This window comes from Leptinotarsa decemlineata, unplaced genomic scaffold (assembly GCF_025532065.1).
Source record: "Leptinotarsa decemlineata unplaced genomic scaffold, Ldec_3_MD MMD2_tig00000591_RagTag_RagTag, whole genome shotgun sequence".
NCBI lineage: Eukaryota > Metazoa > Arthropoda > Insecta > Coleoptera > Chrysomelidae > Leptinotarsa > Leptinotarsa decemlineata.
In genome coordinates this window covers 232,343-244,592 of record NW_027412552.1, presented here as the reverse complement: position 1 = coordinate 244,592, position 12,250 = coordinate 232,343, and the positions used below count along the sequence as shown (strand labels likewise).

At 34.4% G+C, this 12,250-nt stretch overlaps 1 protein-coding gene across 2 annotated transcripts in view; it reads left to right on the top strand.

Annotated features, from left to right (window-relative positions):
• Positions 1-11,270, top strand: part of LOC111513291 (para-nitrobenzyl esterase) — a 47,990-nt gene extending 36,720 nt beyond the window's left edge. For both annotated transcript variants that reach the window (XM_074174503.1, XM_074174504.1), the window contains 3 exons: positions 135-267; positions 7,260-7,401; positions 11,007-11,270. In XM_074174503.1, coding sequence (XP_074030604.1) covers positions 135-267; positions 7,260-7,401; positions 11,007-11,187 — 456 coding nt within the window. In that variant the 3' untranslated portion in view covers positions 11,188-11,270. The remainder of the gene's footprint in view (positions 1-134; positions 268-7,259; positions 7,402-11,006) is intronic.
• The last annotated feature ends 980 nt before the right edge of the window (positions 11,271-12,250 follow it).

Sequence of the window (12,250 nt, the reverse complement as noted above, 5' to 3'; positions counted from 1 at the left end):
GCCTTCTACAGTTCGAAATGTTTCAAAATTCTAGTTTTGAAATTTTTTTGAAGTCCTTTCTACACTTCTGGACATGATAATTCACCTCGTATAACATATCCTCACTATTTCTATTGGTACATTATTATTTTCAGCTCATTAGCGATATGGTATTTGCTATACCCACAGCCAGGCATGCCCACCTACAGTCAAATTATACTGACGTGTACTTTTACAAATTTTCTCATTTAGGAAAGTTGGGGCGACTAGTTAATGAAACAGTACCCGGTAAGTGAATTTTTTTATTGATAGTCGAACGATAAGACAGTCTTTTCCTTCATTGATATTATTATGTAGGAAGAAACAGATGATTCTATACAAAACTCATACCCTCCTGATATAGATGTATGATTATTCGAAATTTCAGAACTGAATCAGAATGGCGACTTCCATATCGTGGTCGTTCCATGTTTGAAATGAAATATATAGTTCCATACCAAGAGTCAACCTAAAGATGTACATGAATAATTATTACAGGGGAAGGATTTTATGTCAATAATGCTCAATTGAGGAACGGAACGTCGTCAACATAAATTGAAAGAGTATTTTTCAGGAGAGAATAATTATTGGGAAAAAAAGTTTTTGACCGCCTAGTTCTGTATCTTCTCCATCTAGATACAAAAAATGTGGGAATCTTCCAAAGGAAGGAAGCAATCAATTTCAAAAATTACCTTCATACAGAGATGTGTAGATGATGCAAAGAAGTAACTTTCAGACAAAAACTGGAAGAAAAAGCCCTCCCAAAACAGCTATTTTCATTCCTTAAAATTAGAGGATAGTTTGAGATTTTGCCTTTTCTCTGTGCACCTCAGACAGCTGTTGACGGGGGTATCCAATTAATAATTATCGAGTTTGATTGTAGTTAATCGAAAAGTAGATTCTGGATAGATTAAGACTCAGACAGTTACTTTTCACTACTCATTTGTTCCCTCACTTTCAATTTATGTAATGATCATCTGTGTCCGTTCATTACTCGAATATTTTGATTCGATATTGTTCCATGATAACAGTGATCAAAACGGCCTATAACCACGTATTAATATATTTACTCGAAACGTTTGTTTTAGTAGTAGGTTCTTTTATTAAGTTCTTCAAACTTGATGCATATATATTTGCCTGTTTTTTCTACATAAGTTCGTTGCAAATCAATTTTTGACTTATTACACAGTTGGTAGAGAAGTTTGTGAATATTTCTATCTATATATCAATTCAATATAAATTTCAACCTTGGAGCTTCGTTGTTGACTTTTTGATTATTTCTCCAACCCCTTCCCTGTTGAATCTGTTCAACTGGCGCCGCAGGACTTACTTTTTTCCATCTATTTCGACTGTAAAAAAAAACATATTTTCCTTACCCACGTCCAGCCCCGACAATAATCGACTAGCCTGGGCCGAACTACCATTTGGTAATTACATAAATACCAAGGTAGGTTATACTCTATTCCGTTTGTATTCCAAACATTCGTAATGCGATTGAATCAGATATCATTCCCCCCTTGTCCCCCTACCTAGCAGACCTGTTCATGAGCAAATTCGAAATGGAAACCAAAGTGTTTTTCTAGGATTTAGCTAAGGTATAAGGATGATATTTTCGCGATATTCGATACCAAAAAATCGAATATTGACGACTTTGTTTCCATTTTAAATAATAGATGTCCATCAATAAAATTCACGTATGAGTTAGAAAATGAGGGACAACTACCATTTCATGACGTTTTGGTAATGAGGAGCTAATATGGAGGGTTAGAATACGATATATTTAGAAAAGAAACAAGCACGTACAGGTATATTCCTGACAGTTCACGTCACTGTGGACAGCACAAACGTGCTGGGTTGAATTTTTTAGTGCATCGTCATTTGACTTTCCCTCTAACATATGATAGGTTCACAAAAGAAAGACATACAATACAGAAAATAGCAGCCACTAACGGTTTCTCGAGGGATATTGTAGATGACATAATAAGGAAAAAGAAGTTTAGGTTGAGAATAAACAAAATCTCGACTTTCAGAAAGGACAAAAACCAAGATAAATACATCTCAGTTCCATACCACCAATAAACGAGGATCTTTGGGAAGATTTTCAAGGAACTAGGTGGTTTTTAAAACATTACAGAGCCTTTTGGGAAGTCCAAAAGACAAAGTCGATAATTCGGAAAAGTCTGGAATTTACGAAATTGAATGTAAGGACTGCGATGCAAAATATTATGGACAGACAAAAAGATCTAATAAAGTAAAATATAAGGAACACATAGCACACTTAAAATATGGAAGACCTGAAAAATCAGCAGTCGCACATCATATTTTGCAAAAAAACCATTCCATAGACTTCAGTTCATTAAGATTAGTTAGACAAGTTAACAACAACAGGCAACTAGATGCCTATGAGAGTGTAGAAACAAGTAAACACAATAATATTTTGAATAACGATAACGGACCTATACCAAAGAGCATACCATATAGCTTGTTAAAATAAAATAAAATAATGTTGTTGGGTTTACTGATTACTACATAAGGACACATTGCAAAAATAAATTTGGATAGGCAATATTGTGAAATTAATTTTTATATAGCTGGAAATTGTGAAATAATAGATAAGGCAAAATTGTAAAATTAATTTAGGTTGGTATACCTGTATGGGTGGTACGCCTGGATGGTTTACCTGTATGGGATACCTATATAGCATAAATAGGGCTAGCTCGCATTAGTTTCCAGTTTTAATCTTCCTCTTTGAAGATGATCACTTGGTGTCGTGGTGTTGAAAATAACGATTTGGTGTTGAGAAAAAACTCCAGTAATATTATTTATTTTTTTAATGACAAAACACAAGCACTACAGAAAAACCTTGAGGCGCTCTAATAAGCGGTGCCTATGCGAAAGTAGCATTTGAAGCGCTGGAGATTAAATCTATTCGGAAAAACGTTCTCAGAAAGTTTATTCCATATAAACGCAGTTTTCCAGACGAAAGGGTTCTCAAACAGTGAAGTTCGAGTGGTATTATATTGTTATACTTTATCGTCCAAAGAAAAAATCTTGTTGACAAAGTTAGTTAATGAATATGAAAATGTCCTATGAATATAAAAATATAGATAATATATAATGTAAACTAAAGTATGAAAAACCACAAACAATGGTTGAAACATACATACACATAAAACATGCTAGGTTAAAAATGATCGGTATAGAACTTTGACTGAGTTCTATACCGATCTATACTGAGTTCAACCTCAAAACGAAGAGCGGTCACAGTCCGTCGCGTGTCTCTGATATGAATCGCTATTGGTGGAATCAAATGTGCCAAGTCACTTGAACACCACTCGTGAAAGTATCTATAGAACAGAGACAAATATTCAACCTTTCTTCGATGTTCCAGGCTATCAAGATTGCACGTGATGTTCGCTTATCCAATCAGGCGGATGGTTCTTTTCTGAATGGAATCCAGCAACATCAGGTTATGTTTGGGGGTAGAGCTCCATACATAAGAACAATACTCCAAATAAGGTCTGATCTGAGCTTCTTTTGCTGAGTTGTGTACAGTTTTCTGGTTCGGAACAGTGTTCCAAGCTTTTGCAATTCCAGCGACATGATTTTGCCAAGACATGTTGGTGTTCATTTCAACCCCCAAGAAACTTATCGAAGTAGAAAGCGGAATTTTTCGTCCTGACATTATTATATCTGGTTCGGAGACATTTATCTTCTTGGGGAAAACCGATGCCTGGGTTTTTGTGGCATTGAATTGAACCTCGTCACTTTCATCCCAATTCGAAATCATTTCTAGATCCTCATTAAGATATGCAATCTCCTGCTGCCGGTGAAGATGTGCCTCTGTAGCCGATGTCCTGGAATCCAGATGGAATGACGAGACGATTGTGCTGTCGTCAGCAAAGCAATATATTGGATTCTTGTTTTTTTTCCAATAAGTCGTTGATATACAATAAAAAGATGGTTGGAGACAATATGGATTCCTGGAGAACACCAGCGTTGATGATGAAAGTATTCGAGATATATCCATTGATGGCCACTTACATGAAAATAGTTGTTTCGAAAGGGCCTTTTTTTCCAGATTGTGTCTCAAAGTTACTTATTTGCATGATCTACACATATTTCAGGGTTAATTTTTGAAATGGTTTGCTTCCTTCCTTTCTTTGAAAGATTCCCATATTTTTTGTATCAAGATGGAGAAGGCCAAAAACTTTCCGTCATCAACATAATATTTCACAGTTGCATCTACCAGACCACATTTTGAATGGACCACACATTCGAAGAAATAACTACATGAAGATTATGCAGACAAAAAAAATCCATCGTTGTGGTGAATACAGATCTCTACGAGAGAAGTTCGAAGGTGCTTTTCAGAAGAGGCAATAAAATGAGATAATAAGAAATTAACGTTGACACATCATCACAGCAAGCTAACATACTTGTATGAACTACGCAAGAAGCATGCCCTGCTTAGAACAATTATCAATTCCAGATATGTGGTCACCTACAACTCGTCAAGATTATATTTTTCAATTAATCAATATCTGAAATAAGAACCTAATTTTTTGATTCAAAGCATTTTATCGAGCTGCTCAACATCACAGTAGATATCAACTAATCATTTCAACAATGAAGAGAAGGCTGATTATCTTGAACCGTTTCCTTACTTCTTTTTTGATTTGGAGCAAGAAAGTAGCATTTGAGACCAGGTGGAATGACCAGCTCTTGATTTGCGGAGGCAAGGGTTTGAGTCAGTTCCAGTTTTATTTTTTTATAGAAATTCAGTTATAGGTGCTGAAAATGCTTATCAAATTGAAAGCTTTCATTAGGACGCCATCTACAGAAATTTCCAGAAATACTGCACCTCTTCTAAACACTCGTCACTGTAGACCAACTCAGTCACACTGGGATAGAAAACATTTCAAGCATATCAATACAACAAGCAACACAGTTCTTTTGACTTTTAATAAGGTTTGCAACTGTGATGTTCAATAAACAAAATAATCAATACTCGATATTTAATTTGAACCGTTACTCTATCAAGAAATTCGAGGGTCTAAGTTTATAATTGCTTTACACTCTCTAACGCTAGCTTCAATAGGGGAAATAACAAACTACAGGGTCTGACCCTGGGGTTCGAAGCACTAACTTTTGATTGGAATCCCATTTTCAGAAACCATCAAGGAAACTCAAGGTTTTTGTTTTATACTCCTCCAACTAGACTCCTCTGATTCTTGAGATCCGAAAATCCGGCAATGTTTGGCAGTAACCACCTCAGACCTATGTTTCAAAGTCACAGCATTCTGGAAACTACAAACTGCCTTATAAAGTACTGTTCCCGAGTGGAGAGGACTGGATCCTCCGGGAGAAGGAAATATTGATAGCAGATAGTTGTTGGTTCACAGATGGATCAAAAACACTTTCCGGTTCTGGTGCAGGTATTTTCAGTCGCAGACCTAAGACCTAAGACCTGCCTAGGAACCTATGCCACTGACTTCAAGTGGGAATTTTACGCAATTGAATTGAGTGCGGAGAGATTGGAAAAATCCAACCCCATACACAAGTTATTGAAAATATTCTCGGACAATCAAGCGGCGTTGTTAGATCTTGGCTCCTACTGGGCAACGTCTGAATTGGTAGCAAATTGCCATAAACGACTCTCCTCGATAGGAAGACTCAACAGATTGTCTCTGGTCTGGATTCCTGGCCATACTGGCCTGGAAGACAATGAGGCTGCTGACTACCTTGCAAAGGAGGATGCTGCAAGTAGCTTCATTGGACCAGAACCTGTCATTGGCATTGCTTTAGGCTTTGCCAAACAAAGATTGCACCTAACCTGCAGATTGCACCTAACCTAGTGCAGCCAGAAACTCTCCTCATCGTGTCCAATTCATTAAATTTATTCCTGTTTTTATATTTTCATTTTTTATGCTCTTATTCTTTTGTGCTTTCACCTGGCAGAAGTATAATATTGAAAAAATCATTCGAAGAAAATCCTGACGACTCTATCATTAGTTAAAGTCAACAAATTGAAAATATTATTTCATATAACCCGCTTTAAAATTATTGTCTATATGTATAAGTTGGACTTTATCCTGATGAATGATTCTCAAAATGTCTAATCGAATAACTAGTACATGCTCTCTATGTGAAGCCACGCACAGAAAATACCCTTTCCTAATTCCATCTTTCACACATAGAATCGGTTTAATTCAGAACTTAGGCGATGCTACTACCTGTTCCATGAGTCCTTCCTAACATATATACAGAGGGCATCCACCGATGGTAAGACATTATTAGAAGTATCTCTGTCTGTACCTCACGTTAATCACTATGATGAATAACTATACGACTGAACAAAAGAAGAAGAGTACTTGTTGACGTCTATTTGTATACATAACTGCAGAATGAATAAAAATAATCAGAATAAACAATATGAACTTGGAATAGGTGTCAGCATTCTGATTTATTTGGAGTTCTGCTGCAGACTGCTTAGAAGAATTCCAGATTTGTAAAAATATAAAATATAAATTTGAATAATTGAAATGTTACAATCTACAACTTGAAATGAAAAAATGTGTCTAGATTGTCTCTCAAACAGTATAAGAGTGGACAAATAAATTGTTACAATCTATTCAAAGACGAGAATTTGGAAGCCAGAACTCCGTTACCAACTGCAGAAATCATCGGAATCACTGTATGTGAAATTGCTATTTTCATTCCAGAGACGATTTCTCACATACATAAAATGGTTGAAAACGTCCCTAACATCATCATAGTGTCCATGGGACACAGAACTAAACTCTTTCCTCAAATACCTAAACAACAATCTAACCATCACCATAAATCCCCAAGGACAGCATTAGTTGAGGCACTAATTGATCGTGGATCCTGTCTGTGTGACACAAATAAAACTCTTGTCAAGGCAATTGACGATATTAGCCAGAAGATGACAAAAGCTCTCAAGGAAAGAACCCGTTACAACCAGTGCTATACCTTCCTTTACAATACGTGAAATGGTGCTACTTCATTTGAATATTTTTCCTGCATCTTTCCTCCATCCAATATTTCATAAATTTCCATTTCAAGTTGCTTGTTTGAGGTTTCCAAAGGAAATAATTAGGTTAAATCTAAAGTAAAAGGTTCATCGTTGTATAATTAATGACTAGATTGACCAGAATGATTATCCTCTTCCTTTAGAGACAGGAAGAGTCTCACTACACATTTTGTTGTTTTTCAAGGTGCCGAAGGGGTGGCTCATCAAGAAGAAATTGAATATCTATTTCGAAGTTCCAACAATAGAGATATGAGTAAATTTCCTGAAGAAGATAGGATCACACATGATCGTCTTGTAACCATGTGGTCGCAATTTGTAAAGCACTTGTGAGTATAAGAGTTTATCGTATAGTTTCTGAAGACAAACGACAGTCATTCTGTTCAAATATTTCATATTTTCATTAGATACTTTCACACCATGATATATGAATTTCGAAAATCACTAATTTGCCGGGAAAATTAGTAGAAGTGGATCAGGGAGAACAAACAATATAATGCAATGGATCTGTAAAATTTGTCATTTTTTTAGCAAAAACAGAATCATACTTTTTTTTAATAATGTTTTGTGTAATGATGATGTATACTAATGAAGAACCGTACAGCTTGGCAAATCTAGCTGTGCCTCTGAGATCCGCGTTTCTAGTGCTTTACCTGTTGACTATGGAGTACCTCAGGGCTCTATCCTTGGCCCCATTCTATTCTCTCTATTTATATCTGACTTCCATAAAATAATTGATTATTGCGCAGTTCATCATTATGCAGATGACACTCAGGTATATTATGGATTACCTCCAAGTAACTGGCAGGTGGCAATGGAAAAAAATTAACAGCGATCTACAAAAGTTACTGGATCTATCTATAGCCCATAACCTGAAATTGAATTCTAAAAAATCTCAGCTGACATTTTTCAGCCCGAAACACAAAAGGTGGGAAATTGAAGGAAGAATTGGACAAGACTTATTACAAATAATTACAGAAAGCAAGAACTTGGGTTTGTGGCTAGATGCTGATCTGAGATTTCACTTTGTCGTAGCTTGTACAGTATCTTACGTCAACTCTATCAAAGTAGAGATATTATGACTACCAAATTGAAGTTGAAACTTTTCGAAATCCTCATATTGTCTAGATTAGCAAATTGCGATATAATCTACGGGACTGCTTTGATACAATTTGATGTAAATCGTTTACAAAAAATACAAAACAATTGCATTCGTCTTTCTTATGGGGTGAGAAAATTGGACCATATATCCCCCAAATTCGAGGAGTCAGGTTGGTTACCGATTGCTAAAACCTGGCAGTTCCACCTACTCGTCAATGCACATAAATTCCTCATTTACAAAAAGCCAAACTGAATTAATGAAAGATATAAAACTTACAAATCTCAGAATAATTCGAGGACACGAAACCGTTATACTTTTATTATTCCAAAACACTCGACAGCCTGCTTTTCTCGTAGTTTTATTTACAAGTCTATCAAACAATATATATATATAACGCTCTGCCAGTGAATTTAGACACTACTCCATATATAATTTCAAGAAAAAGTTGAAAACATATCTGAAGTCTTTTGGATAGATAATATATTCATGTTATGCCTTGCTCATATTTACTTTGAAATTTATAGCCTTTGTTTTTTATCTTAGTTTTACAAAGATTCATGAACTACTCACTTATCAATGTATACTAGGTAATTATTTTTATATTTCTATATAATACATGTTATCCCCTAGGTTAAGTTGTAAAACAGCCTCGGCTGAACTTCGCCCTTTATTGATTTTTGTATCTACTTCTTCTATATAGACAATGTATGTCAATGAATAAAGCCCATTTATTATTATTATCATTTTAAACTTACAACCGAATGCATAGAAATGATTACCAAACGTAGCAGGTAGATAACTTACAAAACATTGTTTGCAATATAGATAATAACATACTACTATATACATAGATACAATTCATAAAATATTTTAGAAGATTGGTCGCCTGAAAATTATAACATCAATATATGTTTCATTCACATAAATAATAGGTCAGCATTCTTCTCTATAGGTTCGCATTTCCTTCAAAAATTTTATTCTGAGTAGACGAATAGGCTGGGGTTCAATATTTTTCTGTTATTTATCTTTTTTCTCCATTGAAAGCCAAGTCAATGAATATTTCATTTTGCAAAGAATCCTGCTACCCCGATAGTCAATATCTCGGATGATAGTTGCATGAGCTTCCCTATGCGTAGGAACTCGTTTCACTTTGATATGGAAATAAATTATGCATCTGTGTAATATCGCTAAATCAGCATCATCCATCACAATTTTGAAATTTTCGATCAATTTTTTTCATATGGAGTTGTAAATGTTTTTTTCCCACACAATTTCTCTGATTTGTCCACTGAGAACCTTGTTTTTCAGTTTCCTTTTCAAAGGAATTTTCAAAGACAACAAATAACTTCCAGTTTACTACACAGGTAGCGTTCTCCACTCACTGTACTGAAACGATGTTCACTACACGAGTTCCTCGATGTTAATGAGCTCTCGTTTCCTTCACTTCGCCGGCTGATCTACTGCGCATCTAGTATTCAAAGACAGCTAGATTTAGCAAGCTGTAATTCAGTTGAGCGACTAAATGAAAAGAGTCCCACTATGCTGGATTTCTGTTTGTTATGCATTTATATATTTTGTAATGAAGACCTTCACTAGCATGTACAGTGCGGACGTAAATAGTGCCCCTTTCTCAACTTTTGAACGGAACAATATCTCGAAATCGAACAAAATTTACTCAAAATCACAATTGTTTGATAGGTATTTCAATTCTCTATCCAATACTTCTTCATTGTTGGAAATCGCATCAGTCGTTTCTGAGTAATTAGCAGTTTTATATTATTTCTTTAGTTCGGACTTCCATTGTGTAATATCATATAAATTGATTTGAAAACCCTGAAAGAATCTGTATCAAAACCCGAAGACGATTGTGGATACTAACAATCGAAACGTCGTTAAGTAACTTGGCTTGGAATCTTTCAATTTTCAATTTTCATTTCTTGTTAATATTTTTTTTAAATTTTCATCTCGTATTACTAGTTCAATTTTTCAATTTTTTGGTTGTTGCTTGTATTTTATTTCATTGTAATTTCAGTTTTTTCGCTCGATATAATTGTTTTTTTTTCAGCTAGTCTTTTTTTAATTTTTTACATATTCTTTCAGGGATTTCAAATCAATTTATACCACATTAGACAATGGAAGTCCAAACTAATGAATTACACCACGAAACACTGTCAACCACCTTCAAAAGAAGTTTTATATTAGTTTCAAACAAATGATGAATATCCTAATATCAAGAAAAAATGTGCTCTAGGCCCATTTCAGTCGATGATGATAATGAAGTTTGTTGAAAAATTTATTATGGAATGTTTCTGGACTAATTCCGTAAAGGGTCTCTTTTATTTCAACTATGAGCTGCGGTTGTGCAACGTAAACTTTATATTTCATCAATCCTCAGAAAAATCTAAGGGTGTTATATCAGGTAATGAAACGGGTCGCTTTAAAGGACCATGTTTATCCATCCACTGGTTGAGACAATTGTCATTCAGCTACTTCAAACCAGTTAACATTAGTTGAAAACTGTTAGACAGGCAAATGTGGTTCTTCAGAAGAGCCCACTAGATCACCTGATAAGACGCTTCTAGATGTTTCTTAGGGATTACATAACATCTGAATTGTATGATACACAAGCACAATCCATTTCAGAAGTCGAAGATAAAAGAGGCGCTTGTAATGAACTGGAGTGAGTTTTGAATAACTTTTTTTGGAATATTGATATTTATAGTTTGTTTATTGTTGCGTTCAGAAGTTTGAAGAGGGGGTATTCATGTCTGTATACTATCATATTAATACACTAAAAATCACCGTTGCGAGCATGAGAATTATTTTTTTTAGGAATCCAACGAAAGGAAAAAATGAGCTACTTCAGAATATTGTGTGGCCGAAAGTTACACCACAAGATTTTTTCTACTTGGATATTAATACTACATTGGCAGTTGCGAAAGACCTTAAAAACTTTAGACAATATGAAAAAATTTATTCATCATATGCTGAAGAAAAATTGTTCACATACTGAATAATCATATCTCACATTATGATATGGCTTTCAAGTCAGGATGAACAATGTATAAGAAAATAAATTCGATGTTTGAAAACTTACAGTTTCTTCAATTAATCTAGATTTATGGGAACAGTACGCACTTTTGTAGAAACCTACTGCTATAAAAGTAGTCTGACTCTGCCGCAATATCATCACTCCCAGAACTAAGTGTTTCTTAACAGTTTTATAGTGATAACATAGTAGCTAAAATACGTTGAAATGCTTGCTACTGATACCAATTTATCTTAAAGAACGATGTCATTTTAAATGATAGCGATCCTGGATACTGAAATTAGATGAGTTGAAAATATGAAATACCGCACATAAAGTGATATGTACAGCTGAAAAGTACATAAATATTATAACATTATTATTTAGAAAGAAGTGAGTTAAGTTTGTGACTAGAAAATCAATACATCGACAGAGTGAATTTTTGTATAATTAATAATTTTACCGAAAACATTTATAAATGAGTGAGTGGCGCGCTTGAATTTTGCTAAAAATAGGCTATATATTTGTCAATGAAATTTCATTTGCAGTAAAAATATCAATCTTCGAAACACAAACAATATCTTTAACAGTTTCATGAGTGCAAAGGTGAAATTTTAAAATGGCTCCAATCTTTCTATTTCCTAGTTTTCAGTTGGTGACATATCAATTATATTTTCCTAGTGTCCAATACAAAATTACTTAATGCGTCTTTAAGAAAAACTGTTTTAACACTTTTTTATTTTATTGTTATCGTTTTCGGCTGTATTATATTTCATAACGCCTACTTGGAACTATTGAAAAGCTCTTATAAAACTGTTTTCTGATTATTTTATAAGTATCGCTTGAATATGTTGCAAAAGTGCAGTAAGGGAAGTCTTTACAAAACTAATTTTTAAATTTTATAATAACTGTCAAAATGTTTATGAAACTGTTTTGTAGTGTTTGTAAAATGCCTTACAAAATATTGTAACTAAACTATAATGTTTAATAAAACGGTGCCAATTTCCTATTTATAGCAGTTTTATAAACACATTGAAAACATTTCTGG